At 43.3% G+C, this 20358-nt stretch overlaps 1 protein-coding gene across 1 annotated transcript in view; it reads left to right on the top strand.

Moving 5' to 3' along the window:
- The window catches only part of Ano2 (anoctamin 2), a 331888-nt gene that overhangs the window by 97605 nt on the left and 213925 nt on the right, over positions 1-20358 (top strand). Inside the window, exons 8-10 of the mRNA XM_046424146.1 lie at positions 2649-2704; positions 4025-4066; positions 12578-12642. Of these exons, the coding sequence (XP_046280102.1) occupies positions 2649-2704; positions 4025-4066; positions 12578-12642 (163 nt within the window). The remainder of the gene's footprint in view (positions 1-2648; positions 2705-4024; positions 4067-12577; positions 12643-20358) is intronic.

Below are 20358 nucleotides of genomic sequence, written 5' to 3'. Positions count from 1 at the left end.
GTAACTTGAATCTTTGCTCCAAGGCAAAGGACCATTTGTCTGGACTTCCTGTCTTAGGAGGCAGACTAATCAACTGGAGTCTAATGTTTCCTCATCAGCATAGGATGCCAAACAAAGTAGTGAGGAGGGCAGTGCCCTTGATAAACAAGAAGAGATACAAAAACCATAGCCAAAGGGCTGGTGACTCTCTTGACGGTCATCCTGTCTGTGTTCCCAGCAGTGAGCTAAGTGCTTTGAGGGATGTGAGTGAAGGAAAAATGCTCTCTCTGACCCAGGTACCATGTAGGATTTTTTGGCGATACAATAGCAAGCAAATGATATCCTAGAAGTGAATCCAGCTACCTGCTTTAGGCTGTATTGCATATAGGAGCCTTATTTGAGATGGGGGTTTAGGTATATAGCATTAGACTCCCAAGGATCTGAGATCTTTCTGAGGCTGTGGCAGCTGGACCTAGGAATTCAGGTTGTCAATCTAATGCTTACAGACATTTGGCTACTGTGCTAAGAAAAGCTGAGAATAAGCAGAAGAGTTAAGTAAGGTGAAACACCTGTTTAACTTCTTCCATGCAGTCTTGGGACTGTCTTTATGGTATACAGAGCTGCCATGGCAACCATAGGGTATGAGTTCAGGGACTGGATGGTTAGTTCGTGGGGTGCAGTCTAGCTGGGGCCCGACTTGCCTGTGATGCTTCAGCCTCTATCCATGTCGGCAGCAGTCTTGGAGCTTTGAACTACCCCCCTTCCTCTGAACCCCCTCCCAACTTGGGACTCCTCCCTTTGATTATTGTAGGGTAGCTTCGCATTGCTGTGGTTAGAGCTCTTGAACTGATTAATGATGTTCTGAGTGAAATTGTAGTCTTGTGAGTTAAAAAAAAACAAAAACCTGCAGCTCAGCCAACCTCCCAGGCACCCCCCATCTGTACTCCCTTTACTCACCCTTTAGTCCTCTCACCTCCCAACATTATTTTGCATATTTTATGTTCTTGCCAAAGAGGAAACTTAAAATCAGAAAAGGACTGCTGGCTCTTTGGTGACACAGCAGCACCCAAGCACTCAGCTTTCAACTCATGGGAAAAGTGGCCAGCCACTGAGTGTCCCCTGCAGCCTCCCATAGGCCTCCACTCCTATGTGGGGCCTGTGGCATCGTCATTGTGACATCCTACATCCTAGAACTGTGGTGAATCTAGGCAAAATTTGAGGAAGAGGGGACTGATAGAGGAGATAGGATTGTTTGGGTCTCTGAATGTGTGGGTGGAGTGTTGGGTGAGTACGGGAGGTAGAACATTATCCATATTAATGAGTAAATGTTGTCTAGATTTGTTATCCAACTTTGTTGCTTATCCAGAGCCTTGCAAATGCTTAGCATTTGTATATCATGTGTCTTTCCCTCCAAAATCAATTATCTCCTCATCTTACTACTGTCTACAGTCTCTCTGGAAGGAATGTGTGCAAGACAAGGGGAATCCCTGTGTACCGGGAACTTCCTCCTTCTCCTCCCTCTCCATGAGCAAATGTGGATCTTGTATGGTGAGATCCCTGGCACTGTGTGTTGGTGAGGCATGATCCCTCCCATCTGGAAGCCAGTGACCCAGCACAGCCTATCCTGACTCAGGTAGAACATACAGATAGTCTCTGAATAAAACCAAGAATGAAACAAGCAAGTAACAGTGACATTATGTTGAGCTGAAGCTGAAGTTAGAGGGACAAGACATTTTTGTTCAGTAGCATCTATTATGTGAAGGTAGTATGAGACACTGTTGGAATTCAAAACTGAATCCCTGGTGTAGGTTTCAAACTTTGTGATCTCAGGGCACCTTTACACTTAAATTTAAATATTACTGGGGAAACCCAGGGAACTTTTATTTAGGTGAGTTCTGTGGTTGAACATTTATTGTGTTAGAAGTTAAAACTGAGAATTTTCTAAAGCACAAGACTATATATGCGTCCATTCCTTGAGCCATGGGTGGGTGGTATCTCTTGTGAGAGAATAAGAGAGTAAAAAGCAAATATTGTCTTAGTACTATTACAAAAATAGTTTTGACTTCATAAATCCCCTGAAAGTGTCTTAGGGACTCCTAGGGCTCCCTAGAACCACTGTCCTACTTCCCCTGACCTCAGGGATGTCATGATCTGGGTGGGCAGGTCAGTCACAGGCAGTATATGAACACTGCCCTGTGAAGGAACAGGAAGGTGCCAGAAATGTGAGCTCAGGTAAGGTGTGGATGAGACTCTGACATATCCTCTTTTGATCATAATTATAGTAATCCTTTTAACCACACCTCTGCTGTCTCTGAACACATATTCCCAGCTGATGATATGGTTGTGGTGGTACTGGTGGAAGTAGAGGTTTCTTGGACTAGAGTGATCTGAATCTTTGAGGACAGGAGGAATATGAAGTTTGAGATAGTGTATTTGATTTTAAAACAGGACTTAGTATTTGGGAACTGAAAAACATTATTCTTATACTAAAAACTTAAGCTTGACAAAACTTCTAGATTGGGAAGGATGTAGAGGAGAATGCGGTGACTCTTGGCTGGGAGACACGTGAAGGTTTAATATTTATAAAAAAAAAAGTGTGGGGAGGTAAGGTGAGAACCCCTGCCCTAGAGTTACTATTCTCATCTTCTTTCTGTTCCTTTCTGCTGTAGGTATTAACTCCCTGATAGCAAACAATATCTATGAGGCTGCCTACCCGCTTCATGATGTGAGTACCATGTATATCCACATTCTCTCTCTAGTCTTCTACAAGTTGAAAACCAATTATAGAAGTAGTGGGTGAACATCTGCAAGGCAAGGCAGGAGAGGCATTGAAACAATTTGGCTGCTTCTGGATCACTCATGCTGACAGTGATGCCCAGTTTGGTTTTGTCCATGGTCCTAACCTATCTCTCCCATGATGACTCTAGATGGAAAAGGAACTGGTTTTTGTTTGAGCTTTCCCTAACTCTGTGCCTTTGGTTTTGGTAAAAGTGTGAAAATACAGGTACAGCACCTAGATGATTAAAGGGAGGAGATATTGATGGAGGTGGGTGAATGGGCATGAATGGAGACTTGAAGCCTGTCACTGGACTATCACTGACTGTCCTTGGTGGGAATGATGTTATGAACATCTTAATGTTGCAACACAATGATATTTTTGAAGACAATTCATGAAGAACTTGAGTGGCCCTTGAACTAAATGCCTTCTGGCTTCCCTGACCATCTCATTGGTCATGTCTTTAGCATCTGTCATATAGTAGTGCCATCCATGTGAGACTGCTGAGATATGGTGCCAAATGAGATGGTCAGACAAGACGTTCTCAGATGGGGACCTTCTTCCCGACATCTTTGCTGTGGTGTATACAAAGCTAAGTTCTGCCTGTTGTGGACAAGGGTGAGCATGTCATGCCCAGGTGGCTTTTACATGATGTGCTGACCCCTCTATAGGCACAGTCCCTGCCATCGCTTTTGCTGTGGGTAGGTGCAGGAAGAGGGGACTGATAGAGGATACAGGATTGTTTGAGTCTCTGAATGTGTGGGTGGAGCATTGGTTGAGAACTGGAGGTAGAACATTATCCATATTATTGAGAAAATGTGGTCTAGATTTGTTATCCAACTTTGTTGCTTATACAGAGCCTTGCAAATGCAGATTACAATTGGCCCTGGAGCTAAATATTTCCTGGCTTCACTGAAGTAGTCGTCCACAAGTTGAAAACCACTTATAGAAGTAGTGGGTGAATATCTGCAAGGCAAGATATTCATTCAAAAATATCATTGTATTGCATCATGGTTCACCTCTGAAGCATAGAGAGGGATCATCTTCACGTGTGATATTATGAGGGTAAACATTTCAAGTGTTGGTGACTAAGAAAATGGAACATCAGCTCCTTACTGTGCCAGGTTTTTGACCTTCTCTAAATAGAAATGAAAGAAAGAGATGATATTAGAAAATGGAAAAAAAAAAAAAAAGAAAACTTGCTCTCATTTGGCATCTGTTTTTGACAATTCCATTGGTTTATCTGGCATCCCTTTTTCTCTCCTACAGGGTGAATATGATAGTCCAGGGGATGACATGAATGACAGAAAGGTAAGTCTACTTTGTGCTGCCGGGGTGCATTGGTCACGTAAAACTACAGACGGGTAAGGAACTGGCTACAAGTGTTCTACATGTTTTCTTTACCCATTTATCTATTGTCAACAGTTTTTCCATAGCCACCGGCCACCAGGCATTAGGAAATGTGAGGTACACTTCAGCGCATCATCACAACTGTTTGTGTTAAAGGGACACACCTGGCATTTAGTGCCTGGGCGGCCAGAGATGCCAACATTCCTGAAATATATCCAGCAGTCCCCCACTAGGCCCTTATCTCACTCTCTAATGACAATAGAGCACCCGTGGAGAAACAGTGACAGTCCAGATTCCTTAATTTACAGATGCAGAAACTGAGACACAAGCTGAGTACTTTGCCCAGGATCACACAACACAGAGGAAATTCAGAACACCATTGTCCCTTAAATCCAGTGTCCCTACCAAAAATGCATGATTATCCGTATCATTTTGGTTGCTTTTTCTTTTTATTGGAGAGGGGATTGGTGATCTTTGTTGTTCTCTTCCTCTAGGCAGGTAAGTGGAATATACCTACTTCCCAATTATAGATGAGAAAGTGGAGAGAGGAGGTGGCTCATCACACTTCATATGCTAAGAATCTAGGAATTAGAGGTTACATTTAGGGGACAGCAGTGGTCCCTTTAGATGTCCCTCCAATGGCAGTCACAGCTCCTGACCGTGCAGCCCTCTCCTTAGACCCCCACCTAGATCTGTTGATTTTGTTTGCTGTTTCTCTGGGGTCATGGCTGTACCTCCTCCTCAGCCATGGCCCAGCACTCAAAAGAGTGGTCCAGCCTATTTAATGGGGACACATCTGTGAGCTCCTCATGCCATCCTCCCGCCCAGCCTTCAGCAGCTTGAGTGAGCAGAGGAGGGTGGGCGCCGGTGGGAGGGATGAGGAACTGAAGCTCAAGAAGTTTCCCTCCCCCAGCTCTGTTGTCTGGAAAACCATTCATCCCCCAAGTTGCCTTTTGAGCAGTCTTCTTTTTATCCTGCCTATTAGTCCCTGTTATGAAGTGTTAAGTATTAAAAACATAAAAGGTCTTTTCCAGAAATACTGCTGTGATTGCTTACACATGTCTCCTCTCTGCCTGCCCAGGGAATCTGCTGTAGTATTTCGATGTCTTAACCTCATCTGTTTTCTATCTGATGCTAATAGTCTCGGTGTTTAATTTCCTGAAAAGTCTCGCATCAGATTTAAAGGAAAAGGAGGAAGCATTTCTCCCCATATCTCACCTCTCTCACCCAACCATTTTCTGTCCTCCCATACTCTAATTTCATGTCTCTCCCCTTTAAATGGCAATCACCACCCACTGCCTGTCTAAGAAATCTCCTGCTGGGTGGTGGTGATCCCAGCCTGTCCAGGAACACTGCAGAGACCAGGAATACACAGTAACTCATCAGAGAAATCAGATACCCCTCTGTTATCTGCACTAGTGGACAGAAGCAAATTGTAAATCATCCAAAATATATGTGTATTTTTTTGTATTTGGAATGATGTTATTGTTAAAACAGCAACAATAATTCCTTTTAACAAAATATTTTCCTTTAAAAAAAACATTTTGCTTAGGCTAATATAATGATGTTGGTGCATGCCCCTATTTGATAGAGTATGTCAGAGCTGAGATATAGTGAAGGACCTGCCAGGATGGAGTTGCATCTTGGAAAATTCTCAAAGCTGAGGTCAGAAGGATGCTCCTTGAAGGTGAACAAGTGTCTTTGAAAGACAAGGACCTTATTTTGTAGCTTTTCCTTGGATTTGCTGGACAGAGCTAGTGATCTTTCTTTGCTCAGGGCATGGTTTAGGAAGTGAGGTTTGTCATGATGGGGGATAAGAGAAACCATGAGGGAGAACGAGAGCTTTTTTCCTGTCCATCTGAGTTGGGAAACTGATGCCTAGCCAGGACAGAGGACTGGTTGCAATGTTCGTAAATGATTGTGAAGTCAAAACTAAAACCTGTTGTCCAAATCCCAATCACTATTCTTCAGTCATGTGGATGTTGATATGAATAGTACCTACATTGTATCTTAAGAAAGGGCAAAACCTTCGGAACACATATAGCATATTTGCTAGTTTTGTTTTTGACATTATAATAGTTAACTCTTCTTTGAGAGGGCTGCAGGAAGTATTTTGGTTAGGTTCAAGAGAAGGGTCCCTACATTTGTAGATTGTAGGATGGCCTCTCTGGGGACTTTCGGGATAATTTGTAATTGTATCTCAAACTTCCAACACTGACAGTGCCTGAGTCTTTTTCTTCACTCTCTCCTTGCAATTTGTGGTGGCTTCCATGATCTCCCCAAGGCCCAGGCTTGTTTCAGTGAGACTCTAGGCAAGCCTGGAGGCCCTGGAGGATGGCAGTCTCCTTCCCCTCCAGCTTGCCTATGAAGCTGTGCAGACTCATGACTCAGCTCCAGGTAGGGACTGGAAGTCTCCCTCACTCCTCCTGGAAAGTAATTAAGAAGAGGCTCTCTCTCCCTCTGGAGAAAAAGGGTTTCCTGCCTTCTTAGAAGCCAGAGCAGCAAGAGAGGGAGCACTTGGGGTCAGGTGGATGCCACCTGGCTTCCAGCATCTGCTTAGTTCTACATCTGCCAAAGAGGCCTACTTTTCTGAAGGACCCCAAAGAAGTGACTTCCACCATCTTCTGAGGAGTGCCTTGCCTCTGATGGCTCCCTGTGGCTTCCTCATCCACAACTGGATTGTGATTGACTTTCTTTAGAACTTTCTAAAAATCCTTGGTTCTAGTTTTCTAGCCTTTGCAGGTAGCAGGCTTCTCTAGTGGAGAGTAAGTAACCTGCTGAAAAGGTGTGAAAAGAGTCAGTCCTTCTTTTCTTTTCATTTTTAAATATTGGTTTCTTTTTTTTTAGTTGTAGATGGATACAATACCTTTATTTTATTTATTTTTATGTGGTACTGAGGATCGAACCCAGTGCCTCATGTGAGCTAGGCAAGCGCTCTGCCACTGAGCCACAGCCTCAGCCCTAAGGCAGGTGTTTTCCCTCAGTGGTTCACGTGAGAAATAACTTACCATGCTGCACAACTTTGGTTTTACTATATAGAGAAGTCAAGACCTAGATAAATTGATGTCAGTTGTCAAATGTTTAAACAGGCCACTGCAGGATCTGGGAATAGAATCCAAATCTCTTTCATTCAGGCCCACCTCTGTCCCATGGATGTTTCTGAGGTACCTATAGCTGATATCTTTCTGCCCATCTTACCCCAGTTTCTCTTTCTCTGGGCATTGAGACCAGGGGTGTTTTTACCACTGAGCTATATATCTAATCCTTTTTAAAAAGTTTTGAAACAGGAGCTTGCTTAGTTCTTGGAGATCTTGCTATGTTGCAAGGTTGTCCTGGAACTTGTGATCCTCCTGCCTCAGCCTCCAGAGTTCCTGGGATTACAGGGGTGCACCACTGTGCTAGCTCTAGTTTTTGAGGAGCTTGTGGCTGCAGAGGGAATCTTGATTCCTAAACACCATGCTGTTCTCTATCATTGTAAAGGGTTTTGCAAAGGGTTTTAACACCTGAGTTCCTTTATAGTCTTAAGAAATACTTAAGTCAATGACCCATTGTTAAATATGATCCCTCAGGGAGCCAAACTTGCTGCTTATATGCTTTGATCTGTCAGATGGGACAGGCCTTTCGGGGGTTGTTGTTTCCTGCCATAAAGGCTTGAGGTCAGACAGACATGCCTGGAATTACATCCGGGGCCTCGACAATGTGACTCTCACTGGAAGGACTTGTAGCCTCTTTTTGATTTATTTGGAATATTGGCCAGTTGTTGAAGAGAAGATGTGGTGTAACATTAGGGAGAAAGTACATTTGCTAAGAGCTATGCTGGAAAGTTCTAGAGCCTGCAAGTTGTTGAAAGGGACTGTTGTAAGTTACCATAGTTGTCCCCCCGCACTTTAATCACACTCATGGGGCAGAGACTCCAGAGCATGCCTCCCTTCACACTGATGGCTAGTCTCTTCTGGGACCCTGGAGTCTGGAGTGTATCATGATCCACTCTGTCTTAATTATGTGTGACTGAAAATTCTTAGAGGTGGGGGAAGAGTCTGAAGCCTTCTCTACCAGCTTTCTGGCTCCTCTGCAAGTGACAGAGGGTGTGTGGTCTGGCCTGGTCAGGTCCACGAGAACGTCCAGGCATGACTATTGCACCAGCTCCCTGATTTAGTGCTCTGTACACAGCTCTAGCGAGTTTTTTTAGGGACTGCCAAATGATTTCCTCCTCTATAGCCATCTAGCCCTTCTGTATCAAGTCAAGCAGTCTTCTTGGCTCATCGTTGCTTAAACCCACAGCTGCAGGTATAGCTTTGTGTTTAGTGGCTACTACACTGACTATAGGGACTTTGGAGGTTTCATAGAACAGGTACAGAATCCAAGCTGGGGAAGCTTCCGAGTTTGCTTCTCAGTTTGGGCTGGAGATGATTGGGCCATTCTTGTTTCTTGGATCATTTTTAGTTTTTTCCTGCAATGTAGTGACAAATGGGCACACTCAGGCTCAGGTTTTGGCTGGCCATGTAACTTGGGTAGGAATTTGCTCTAAGGTTAAGAACTGTGAGGCAGGCAGTGACATCCACAGTCCTCGTGGGGGTTCTTGCCAATTATCTCCTGACGTAGGCTGGCCTCCCTTTGGGCCACAAAAAATGTCACTGTGATAACAAGGTGCTGGAGAAGCCATGGTTTGCATATGGGAGAGAAAATCAAAACCCAGGGCAGTAGAAGTACTGAAGATGGGGGAATGCCGATTTTAGCTCTTTAGAATAAATACCAAGGAGTGGGATTGCCGGGTCATATCACGGTTCCATTCCTCGTATTTTGAGGAATCTTTATACTGCTCTCCAATTTGCATGTATGAGTGTATTTTCCCCCCTACATCCTTGACAACATTTATTATTATTTATGTTCTTGATAATTACCATTCTAACTGGAGTGAGATGAAATCTCAATGTGGTTTTGATTTGCATTTCCTTGATTGCAGGGATGTTGCATATTTTTTCATATATTTGTGGGCCATTTGTATTCCTTCTTTGAGAGGTATCTGTTTAGTTCTTTTGTCCATTTATTGACTGGGTTATCTTTTGTTTGTTTGATGTTAGGTTTTTTGAGTTCTTTATATATTCTGGATATTAATACCCTGTCAGAGCAGCAGTGGGAAAAGATGTTTTCCTGTGCTGTAGGCTCTCTCTTCATGCTCTTAATTGTTTCCTTTGCTGTGTAGAAGCTTTTAAATTTGATGCTGTCCTACCTATTGATTCTTGATTTTACTTCTTGAGCTTTAGGGGTCTTGTTAAAGAAATTTGTATCTGTGCCAATCAATATGCTGGTGTTAACTGTTTTCTTCTAGCAGTTGCCAAGTTTCTGGTCTAATTTCTAGGTCCACTTTGAGTTGAATTTTGTGCAGAGTGAAACATAGGGATATAGTTACATTCTTTTATATATGGATATCCAGTTTCCCCAGGACCATTTGTTTAAAAGGCTTTTTTTCCAAAGTACATGTTTGGCACCTTTGTTGAGTATCAGAGCAGCATACTATAGTGATGCAGGTACATCAATGTTTGTAGCAGTGCAATTCACAATAGTCAAGTTATGAAAACAGCCCAGGTGCCTGTCAGCAAATGAATGGATAAAGAAAATATAGTTTACATACACAATGGGGTTTTACTCAGCCCTAAAGAAGAATGCAGTTATAGCATTTAGAGTTTTCATAGGAGAGGTCAGAGCCCAAGCAAATGGTTAATGGATGGCACTGGTGTATATCATGCTAAGGGAAATAAACCTGACTCAGAAAGTCAAGGGTCGAATGTTTTTTTTCTCTTATGCAGAAGCTAGAAGAAAACAAGAGGAAAGAATTGGGATATCCCCTGAAGGTAGAAGGGAGATCAGTGCAATAGAGAGAGGGGATAAAGGGGAAGAAAGAGGGAACAGGATGATGGAAGAACTGAGGCATGAAATTGACCAAATTATACTATGTACAGATATGAATATACCACAGTGAACTTCACCTTTGGGCATATCTATAAAACACCCATTTAAAAACTATGAATAAATAGAAGAAAAATCAGTAGAGTAGAGGAAGGAATCAGAGAGAGGAAGGAACGGAAAGAAGAGGTGCTGGGAACTGAAGTGGAGCAAATTATAATCCATGCATGTATGATTGTCAGAATGAACCCCAATATTATGTGTGACTATACTGCACTAATAACATAATTTTTGAAATATGGGGGAAGACATATTGATATCCATAAGAGTGGGTTAGGAGGTACCACTTTGGAATGAGCAGAATCAGTACCCATAAATTCAGATCTTATTCTGCTAGCACACTTTCTATGTGTCTGAGTTTCCTCCTTTGCAAATGTAACTGTGAGTGTAGTTTGCCTCATCACAATCTGAGTGGTTTTTGGTTGTATTTCACAGTTTCTGGGAGATATTATGACAATAAAATTGTATATCCATTAAGTAGGAGTGACATTCTTATTTCAGTTTTAATATCTTGTCTTTATATATTCTTAAGTGAAGATGATGGCTTCCTGTAAGCTGGATATCCAAAATACCTGACTAAAGTAGGTTCTCCTAGAAAGACTTCCTTGTGAATCCTGTATAATGTGTAAGAAAGGATGATGCGTTAGGAGCCTAAGAAACACAACAACATAACATCTGTATTGTAAGTCTGTCAATTATAGACTTATTATAATAAGTCTATAATTGTTGAGTACCGATTCAGCATGGATATCTAAATGAAGTCTAGTAGTCCATTACTAAATTATTTATCAGTGGATGCTTGCTTGTGAAGTTTGCGGACCAGATATTTGAATCTAAAATATTGGATTTATTTATGATATACAGATTTTGTCCACCGGGACTTTTGCCAAAGTTGCTACATAATTCTCACAAGATAGCATGGCCTGAAGTGTTGATTGTGGTATCTTTCTTCTTAGCATCTTGTGTATGTTGCAATGAAGTTTCATCCTGACCTCTCATATCAAAGTCATCAGTGACTGTCAAGTTGCTGAATCCAATGGCCACTTCTTTACTCTCATTGGACCTGTCCCATCAGCAGCATTTGACACATTTTGTCATTTTCTTCTCTTGGAAATCATTTCTTCTCTTGTTTTCCAGGGACCCACATTCTTTTGCTCTTCTTCCACACTGTCAGCTGCTCCTTCTGTCTGTTTGCTGTTTCTTTATCATCTATTTGTCCTCAAAATGTTCTAGTGCCCAGGTTCTAGACATCAGGCCTCTTTTCTATTTATTATTTCTTCTTTGGTGATTATGTCCAGAGTGTAATGACTTTACATATCGTCTCTTCTCCAATAACTCCCAAATTTGCATCTCCAGGCTGAACTCCCCTTTGTACTCCAGATTTTTAAACCCAGATGCTTAGTCAGCATTCCCATGTGGATGACTAAAGAGCATCTCAAATTAAGTCATCCCAAAGTGGACTCTTAGGTCTGCTTCTCTTAATCTGGTTTCCTCACAGTCTTCCCATTTCAGTAAATGTCATCAATATTACTCAAACACTCAGGCCAAGTTCTTATTTTCTCACATGCAATCCAACAGTAAATTGATCAGCAGTATCAATTACTTTTCATTATGTCTCCTACCACCCCTGTGGTTCCAGCCATCATATTTCACCCAGACCATTCCAATAGCATCCTACTCCTCTGTTCACTCTTACTTCTCTTTACAGCAGCCGAAGTGAACCTTCTACAACCTAACTCAGATTGTTTCTCCTTTCAGCTACAAATTTCTCAGTGATTTCCTTCAGAGTCCAGAGATTTTAGCATAGCCTACCATCCTCTGGAATGATCTGGCCCCCCTGATATTATATCCCATTATCCTCCCTGTGCTCTTTTTGCCCTACACATAGTTTTCTTGTTTTTCCTAGGATATACCATATATGTTTGCCTCAGGGGATGTGTATAGGAGGAGTGTTCTCCCTAGAACACTCCCCAATTTTCTTCTGGTCTCAGCTCAAATGTCACCTTCTCAGAGAGGTCTCCTTTGGCCATCCTACTTCAAATAGCATCCTCTCCCTCCTTAACATAACACCTTACCTTGATTTATTTCTTATTGTGTTTGTAAATTTTATATGTTATGTATTTATATTTCTTTCTCCACACCAGGTGTGAGTTCCTTGATGCAGAGCCTAGGATATAGGAAATGTTCAACGAGTACTGGTCAAATGAGTGAATAATAAATTCCAGGGCTCATTTTGCTGGACTAGGCAAGACAAGGGAATCAAGAAGGAAAGGTTATACTTATTAGGTACAGGACTGACCCTGAGTGTGATAAAAATAACTTCTATTATTTGAAGAAGAAGGAGACATCTCTCTAGTCTTCTATCTTTGAACATCTCCCTTGTAGATGGTTCATGAGCCTTTTCAAAGTTGGGCTTTGGGGACAAATTTTGACTTGCTAGGATGAACAAAATAAGATGAACTGTTACCTGCCTTTACCCCTAATTTGTCTCCCTATTTTTCTTTTCAGCTGCTATATCAGGAGTGGGCTCGCTATGGAGTGTTTTATAAGTTTCAGCCAATTGACCTCATCAGGTAAGTTGTAGAAGGAGACTTTTGAGAGGATGTTCAAGATGCAAATCCTGAAATACAGCTTGTTAACCACTTGAGTCCCTGGGAGTCTGTTGTTGTTCAAATGGAGGACATCTGCTTTTCTAGGGTGTATGATCCTCTTCTCTGTGTCTCATGGATAGGAAATGGAGACTGTTCAGTACAAGATACAATTGATTGTCATCTCGTGACTTCTGTCTTGAGATTCTCAACATTATCTGTCTTTTCCTGCCTCCTCTTTGAGAGTGGAAGAGCTGTCTCTCTTATTTTTTTTCCTTAAACTTGTTTTAGGGAAATACTTGAGCAAAGCAGAACCGTGGATGATGCCCAAGTGGTCACAGCATTGTCTAAGGGAAGGGAAGATCTGGAAGGTCAATGGGAATAAGATGCCTGGTTGGACAGGGATTGTGTGCTTTTTATAGTTTCTCTAGAAGGGAGGAAAGACTGGATCCTGAAATCTATCCCTTCACTGTTTCCCCAGAATGATGTCCTTTGGCTGGCACCTTGGAGATAGCCCTAGCTTCTCTTGCATATTGATGAAAATTCCTTCGAAAGAACTTACTAGAATGTAGTAGGGTCTCCTATCCTAAAAAATCCAATATTCTCCTAGAGGTCACAATCTTCCCTAGCTGGAATGTTGGGTGGCAACACTGGGAAGTTGGGAGGTGCTGGGCAGAGAGTCTGGAAACCTGGATTCTAGTCTAGATCTGGCCACTATGTGCTGTGTTTTTTTGGATCAGCCACGTTCCTTCTTTGGTCTTCAGGGTTGTCATGGCCCAAAATTGGGAGGTTGAGTTGAGGAAACTATGAGGTAGCTTGGTGAACAGGCTAATTTGGAAAAGATGGCAGACTGAGCTTACAGGAGGATGTCTCATGATTGACATAGTGGCCTCTCTGCCACGTAGTCACTTGTGGCTCTTTTAATAATCTAATTAGGCAGTCTGCAAATACTGAAAGAATTCCTGGCTGATTGCCCTGGGCTGGAATTGTGAGAGGGCAGCCTCCAGGAGGACTGAGTCCAAAGGGAGGAATTCCAGCTTCTTGGACGAAGAAAGCAGCACCGGGGCCAGAGTTTGGGCAGGCTCGCCTCCTACGCTAAGATGTGGTGGCCCTCCCAGGGAACTGGGAAAAGCAGGTGTTTGTTCCAGCTGAAGACTTTTAATGCAGTGTTTGGGTCTGAGAGCAAGGGTGTGGGGTGTCTGTGCCTGAGGCTCCTCACCCAGCAGGTTTGTTCCCTGGCTGCCTTTTTGCTACATGGGCCACCTAGAATGTTTTTGGGGCCACACCAAGGCAGCTTCCTTCATTCTTGGTAGGCTTTGATCTATTCCTCTGGGTCTCAAGTGGCCACCCACCTCTGTCACCTGTTTTGTCCACTACCCATTCCTTCTTTAAATATATGAATAAAAAAATAAAAATTCTCTCTACCAGAGAGCCCTATTTTCCCCCCAGAGACTTCAGGTGATTTGCCTGCCAGCTAAATGAGGAATGGTTCCAGTATGCATTCGGTTTTGGCCACCAAAGCAGCCTCACCTGCTAGGGAAGAATTGACCTTGGAGCAGAGCCCTGCTCTGGGGCCTGATAGGTTTGGAGAGCTCAGATCTGTCTATACGGGGCACAGAGAGCTGGAGTGGAGCTGGAGGCTGTCCACAGGGCCTCGTAGATCAGATGCTGAGGTGCTCACACAGCCCCTGGGCGGAGCCAGTGGGTGGCTGGGCAAGGAAGGGAAGGCTGAGCCTGGCTGGGCAGGAAATGAGGACTGAACACTGGGTAGTGTGTATGGGGGTGCTTAATAGGACAGGTTGTTGTGGTCTACCCCGTCACATAGGGAACTTTCTGACCTGAAGGAGCTACTGGAACGAGAAGTGATGGCATTAGGGAAGGTATGAGGGAGAGGGAAACAGCAGGGGCTATAGGGACATAGGAGGGTAAACTGAGCTGGGAACGTCACCAGCAGGTGCCCAGAGTCCTCATAAGTAAAGGGAAAACAGGTGGAGCATGTGGGGAACAGCTCCAGACGGGATTCATCATTTTCCTTTCTGCCCCCCAAATGACCCCCTCTTGCCTTTTCTGATTCTGTTGAAGGCCTCTTCTCCCTCCTCTGCATCATCACGGTGGCTTCAGGACCTTAGTGATTCCCTCTCTTTCTCTTCTCACTCCCTAATCTGACTCCAAGTCTTGCTGCACACTGTTTCTTTCTCCTGCCTCTCCTCTTCCTCCTTTCCCACCACCACCTGGGAGGACTTGCTCAGCGCACAGAGCCCAGTCTGCAGCTCCTCCTCTGGGCCACCAGGAGCTCCTCCTTGTGTCTATTTTACTCCATCGCTACTTACTATTGTGATTTGTGCCCATGTAGAAGTTGCATTCATGTGGTCCCTTTTGAAAGATGGACAGAAGCAGGGGAAATCTTAGACAGTTGAATATGATATTCATGCAAATGTCTGGCCACGGTATTTCCCACCCATTCCCTGGGGCACTCTGTTCCTTATTTTAGCATTGAGATAGTGTTTCTTCTCTGAAGCCCTAGTGCTCCTCCCCTGTGATAGTTGCTTGGCACATTTTAAAACTCTTTATCCATTAAACTGAGGTGTGGGATAGTTGGAACAAATGGTAGTTCCATTCCAAATTTTCTAAGGAATCTCTGTACTGCTTTCCAGATTGGTTGCACCAATTTGCAGTCCTATCAGCAATGTAAGAGTGTGCCTTTTCCCCCACATTCTTGCCAATACTTATTGCTGCTTGTATTATTAATAACTGCTATTCTGACTGGAGGGAGATGTGTGGTATATATACATATACAATGGGATAATACTCAGCATTAAAAGAGAATAAAATCATGGCATTTGCAGATAAATGGATGGAGTTGGAGAATTCATGCTAAGTGAAGTGAGCCAATCCCAAAAAACCAAAGGTTGAATGTTTTCTTTGATAAGTGGATGCTGATCCATAATTGGGGTTGGTGTGGGAGCATGGGAAGAATGGAGGAACTCTGGATAGGGCAAAGGGGAAGGAGGGAAAGGGAGGGCACATGAGGGTAGGAAAGGTGGTGGAATGAGATGGACATCATTACCCTAGGTATATGTATGTGACTCTACTTTGTGTACAACCAGAGAAATGAAAAATTGTGCTCCATTTGTATATTGTGAATTGAAATGCATTCTGCTGTCATGTATAACAAATTAGAACAAATAAATAAATTAATTTTTAAAAATATTTAAATTAAAAAATAAAACTCTTGCAAGAGCAGTTGACACCTTTGGCGGGTAGGAGGTCTGTCTGCATGTTCTCAGCCCCAGGACTAGCTATCCTTCAGCTTCTGTAGGCCTTAAAGACTAACCTTGAATCTTGGGCTTTGGGGCTTCATTTCTGGATGATGAAGGTCAACAGAAGGGAGGCAAGATGCCCTTCCCTGCACCCCTCACCCCTGCCTCTCCTAGGTGCACCATCATTCCTGCCCAGCAGGCTGCACTGTGAGACTGCTGATGAGTCTCACCCAGCCCAACAGGGCTCTCCAGTGTGTATCCTGTCTTTTCTCTAGAAACTTTAGGGTCTCTAGGCGTTGGCCCAGTGTTTGTGTGTGTGTGTGTGTGTGTGTATGTATGTGTATGTGTACATGTGCACGCACACACACACGTGTGTGTGAGAGAGTTGCCTGAGAGTTTCCTAGGGAGGGATCTAGCAGGGACCCAGGTGTATGAATGCAACCCAACTCAGAAGATCCCTCTGGGAGCTTTCAGCCTGTAGTACTTGTGCCCTGGAAGAAACAGTTTGTAAATAAGAATATAGGGAAATGGCTCTTCCAGTCCCTCAGAGAGGATAGAGAGTCTTCATAGCTACCAGAGTGAGTTTCTGTCTGGCTAATGCTGTGAGAGCCTTTTATTTTCTGGGAGAACTTGGGGGAACCTGAGGTTTATACAAGTCTGATTTAAATATTTCTCAGTGCCATGACTTATCTTTTCACTAAAATTAATGTCTGCTCAAAGGCTGATTTTTCTTAGCTTACAGGTTTTGTTATGGATGAGACAAAATAATAGACTTTATCTTCTGAGTTTGACTTAGCTCCTGACTATAGTTTGCTGAAACTGATATATAAAACTTTTTTTAAAAAATATTTGCCATGTATGGTGGCACATGCCTGAAATTTGAACAACTCAGGAGGCTGAGGCAGGAGGATTACAATTTCAAGGCCAGCCTCAGCAACTTAGCAACTTAGTGAGACCCTTTCTCAAAACAAAATATAAAAAGGACTGGAGATATAGCTCAGTGGTAAAGTGCCCCTGGGTTCTGTTGCTGCACAAAACCAACAACCCCACAAACAAAAACACCCCCAAATCCAAAACTTTTCAATTTTATTTTTAAGCAGCTGACACTGCCTGCTTGTGACAGGTGGGAAAGAGTGGGTTCTGAAAGTCTGCTAGGCTTTATAGGATCTCAACCTGTTTATTTAGGACAATTCACCAAGGGGATAACACAGGGGGAGCATTCACTATACCCAGCCAGGATTATAGTCTGGAGAGGGTACTGACCCTTGCTCATTCCCACCTTTAGGGATGCTTGGTTCATGAGTGAAGTTTCCTGCAGTTAAAACCAGGTTTCAGGAATGAAGCACATGCCACATCCATGTGGCAGTCCTGAAGTCTCTTAGAAATGTCTCAGCTTGAAGCCTTGGAACATGGAGCAGGCTCCATGTGATATCTATGGGGAGGGATTATTTCAAGAGACTTTGGGTGGTCCCCTGTACCCATTTTGTTACTGGTCTCCACCATCTTAAAATTCCATCCCTCTCCAGCTTTGCTCTGGAGAACCTTCCAGAACCCTGGCCTCATGGGAATTGGCTCTCCCTTCTATTGCCAGACACAGGTCATTGTTTTTGCCAGTATTCTCCAAGATTGCCTTCCGCATGCTGTGTGAATTGATCCATCGCTCCTGGTCTCTGGGCCCACATCCACCCTCCTGAAATGTGACCCATCCAAATCTCTTCAACAAGGAGACAGGGGAGGCCATTTTCCCCAGGAGATTTCCTGACAGTCTTTCTTAGGAAGGACAGGCCATAGCTGATTTGGGGGAGGGAATTCAGAGAGAAAAATGTTGATTGAGCCATGATTAATTATTTCCTGAGCCCTGCCGTCTTCTCCTGGATCCATCCTTGGGATTTAGAAAGGTAATTCAGGTTAATGCAATAAACAAATACTGATGCTTACAATGAGCAAATACCTTTGCTCAGAAATATGGAAGGTACATAATTGGTTAAGGTGGAGCCTATGGTTTTTAAGATCTAGCAGTTATGTAGGGAGACAACTATGTGCAAGACTGGATGAAGCGAAGACAATAAGGACTGTAATAATGGACAAGTGTAATATTATGGAGTCACAGATGAAGAGTATTTGTTTCTAGCAGAATAAGGTAAGACTTCCTGGCAGAGGTGGCACTTGATTCAGAAATATCACTTTCTGTAGGACTGAAGTTAAAGAGTGTGCCTTAATTGCCACTCTGAATTACCCTTTCTAAAATAATACTTATTTATTCTAATTATGTATATATGACAGAATGCATTTTGATTCAGAATACACAATTGCAGCACAACTTTTCATTTCTCTGGTTGTCCACCATATGTGCCCTTTATGTGGATTTGTTTAGCTTAATAAAGAGGGCAAAAAAATCATGTCGACCCCCAAACCAGATCCTACTTTTCTGTTGATTGGGAATGGTTAGCTCAGGTATTTGACATGCAGGGTTCTTTTGTAAGGATTCTGTGCCTCCATGTCCCATGACCCTTGCTCTGTCCTGTGAGCTAGCAGGGAGTCCAGGCTTGGAAGGAAGGGAAGCTGGATCCTCAAGAGGCAGCTAAAGAGTGACTACATGAATCAGCACCATGGCTTTTGATTGGTCTTTGCATTTGAGGGTTGGATTTACCTGGGAAATGTCTTGCAGACTGGGAAGAAATAATAACTCATGAGCCTGAAGAATATCTCTCTGAGGCTATGAAAGCAGAACAGACAGAGTAAAGCAACAGCTGGTCGATATGAGGCAGAAACAAGGATGAGAATGTTCTGTGCTGCTATATTCAGGTCCATTTTATAGCTCAGGATGCAAGTTAGGCTGCAAGCTAAATCTAAGTGTAAAAATGTCTAGCAAAGTAGCCTTTTCCCCATTTCCTCCACTGACTCCAGTTTGTACCCTTTCACAGGGAAGGCTGTTGATGGTTTTGTTGATCAATGGACACAGGAGTGGGGTATGATGCTCCCAGCTTTAAGCCAAAGGCTTCTGAAGGTGGCCTTCTCAGCCTCACAACAGCCTTCCATAGATGGGGCTCCTGTTTTAGATCAAAATTTTAACCTTCCTTCCTGTAACGTCAGCCACATGGTATAGATATTGTATTCCAAGGCACCAACAGGCTATGCACGTTCCCCATAGCCACCCAGCATTCCATGGGCAGATCTAGAAAGAAGGAGCCATCTGAGTCATCAGCTCATTGCCTCCTTGACTCATGTCCTATTTCCCAGAGACAATGAGAAGCTGATGTTAATCTCAAAAAATTGACAAGTTATAGACTTTGGCCTTTGGGTGCAATGAATGTTCAGTTATCCAGAACCCCTAGGAACAAACCACGGCATCATAAAAGTGGGTAAAACTTTATAGGTCAGAAAGTTCAGTGCCCAGCTCTGGAATGAAGGAATGGTGGATATTTTCCCCAGTTTCTGCTTGATTTTTTTCCTTGTAATAGAACCTTATTTCATGGACAGCTGTTTCTCTGTTGGACACATCTAGCCACTAGGAGGTCATGGAGAGAATGAGAACTTTGCTGATTGCCTTCCTTTCTTGGTTCTACTCCTGCTTCCTGGAGCCACACAGAACAGGAATACCCTAGTCAGCTTCCCATCACTGTGACAGCATGCCTGAGATAAAGGGAGAATTTTTAATTTTGACTCATTATTTCAGAAGCTTCAGTTCATTTGGCATGCCTTATTGCTTTGGATCTGAGGCTGCACAGAACACCATGGTAGGATAGAGGAGGCTTGTTTATCTCTAGGTGGCTGAGAAGCACAGGAGGAGACAGAAGGGGCTGCTATTCCAGTAGGCCCTTCAAGGGCACATCCAATGACCTAACTACATCCCTCTAGGCTCCACCTCTTAGAGTTTCTTCCATGTTCCAATAGTGTCACAGGTTGGCAATCAAGCCTTTAACACATGGGCCTTTGGGGGACACTTCTGAACCATAGCATTCCATCACTAGATCCCAAGAACTCATGTCTACCTCGTGATTCAAAATGCATTTAGTCGATCTGGGAGATGGTGGAAACTTGAAGAGGTAGGACTTAGTGGGGAGAAGTTAGGTCACTGGAAGATGTGCCATTGCATGGGGTTATTGGGACCCCAGCCTCTTCTTGCTCTCTCCCTTTGCCTTCCAGCTGCCATGATGTTCTACCTTGCCACCGGTCCAGCTTAACATGGACAGAAACCTCTAAAACTGTGAAAATAAATCTTTCCTGCTTTAAAATGGATTATTTCAGGTATTTTGCCACAGTGAAAAAAAAATCTAACAGAAGCCTGTTGTACAGGTCAACCCTTTAAATATTTAAAAATGTTGATTGTGTTCACCACAGTTCTGATTTACTTAAGCTTTCTTTCTTCTACCCAAACACTCCTGGGCCTTTCAACATTTCCTCATGTCACACTGGCTCTTCTAACAGCCTGAGCAGTGTG

The sequence above is a fragment of the Marmota monax genome, unplaced genomic scaffold (assembly GCF_021218885.2).
Source record: "Marmota monax isolate L192 unplaced genomic scaffold, Marmota_monax_Labrador192_F-V1.1 WCK01_AAM20220418_F8-fsc00186, whole genome shotgun sequence".
NCBI lineage: Eukaryota > Metazoa > Chordata > Mammalia > Rodentia > Sciuridae > Marmota > Marmota monax.
Note: the sequence above shows the minus strand (reverse complement) of the source record. Positions and strands in the feature narration are given on the sequence as shown.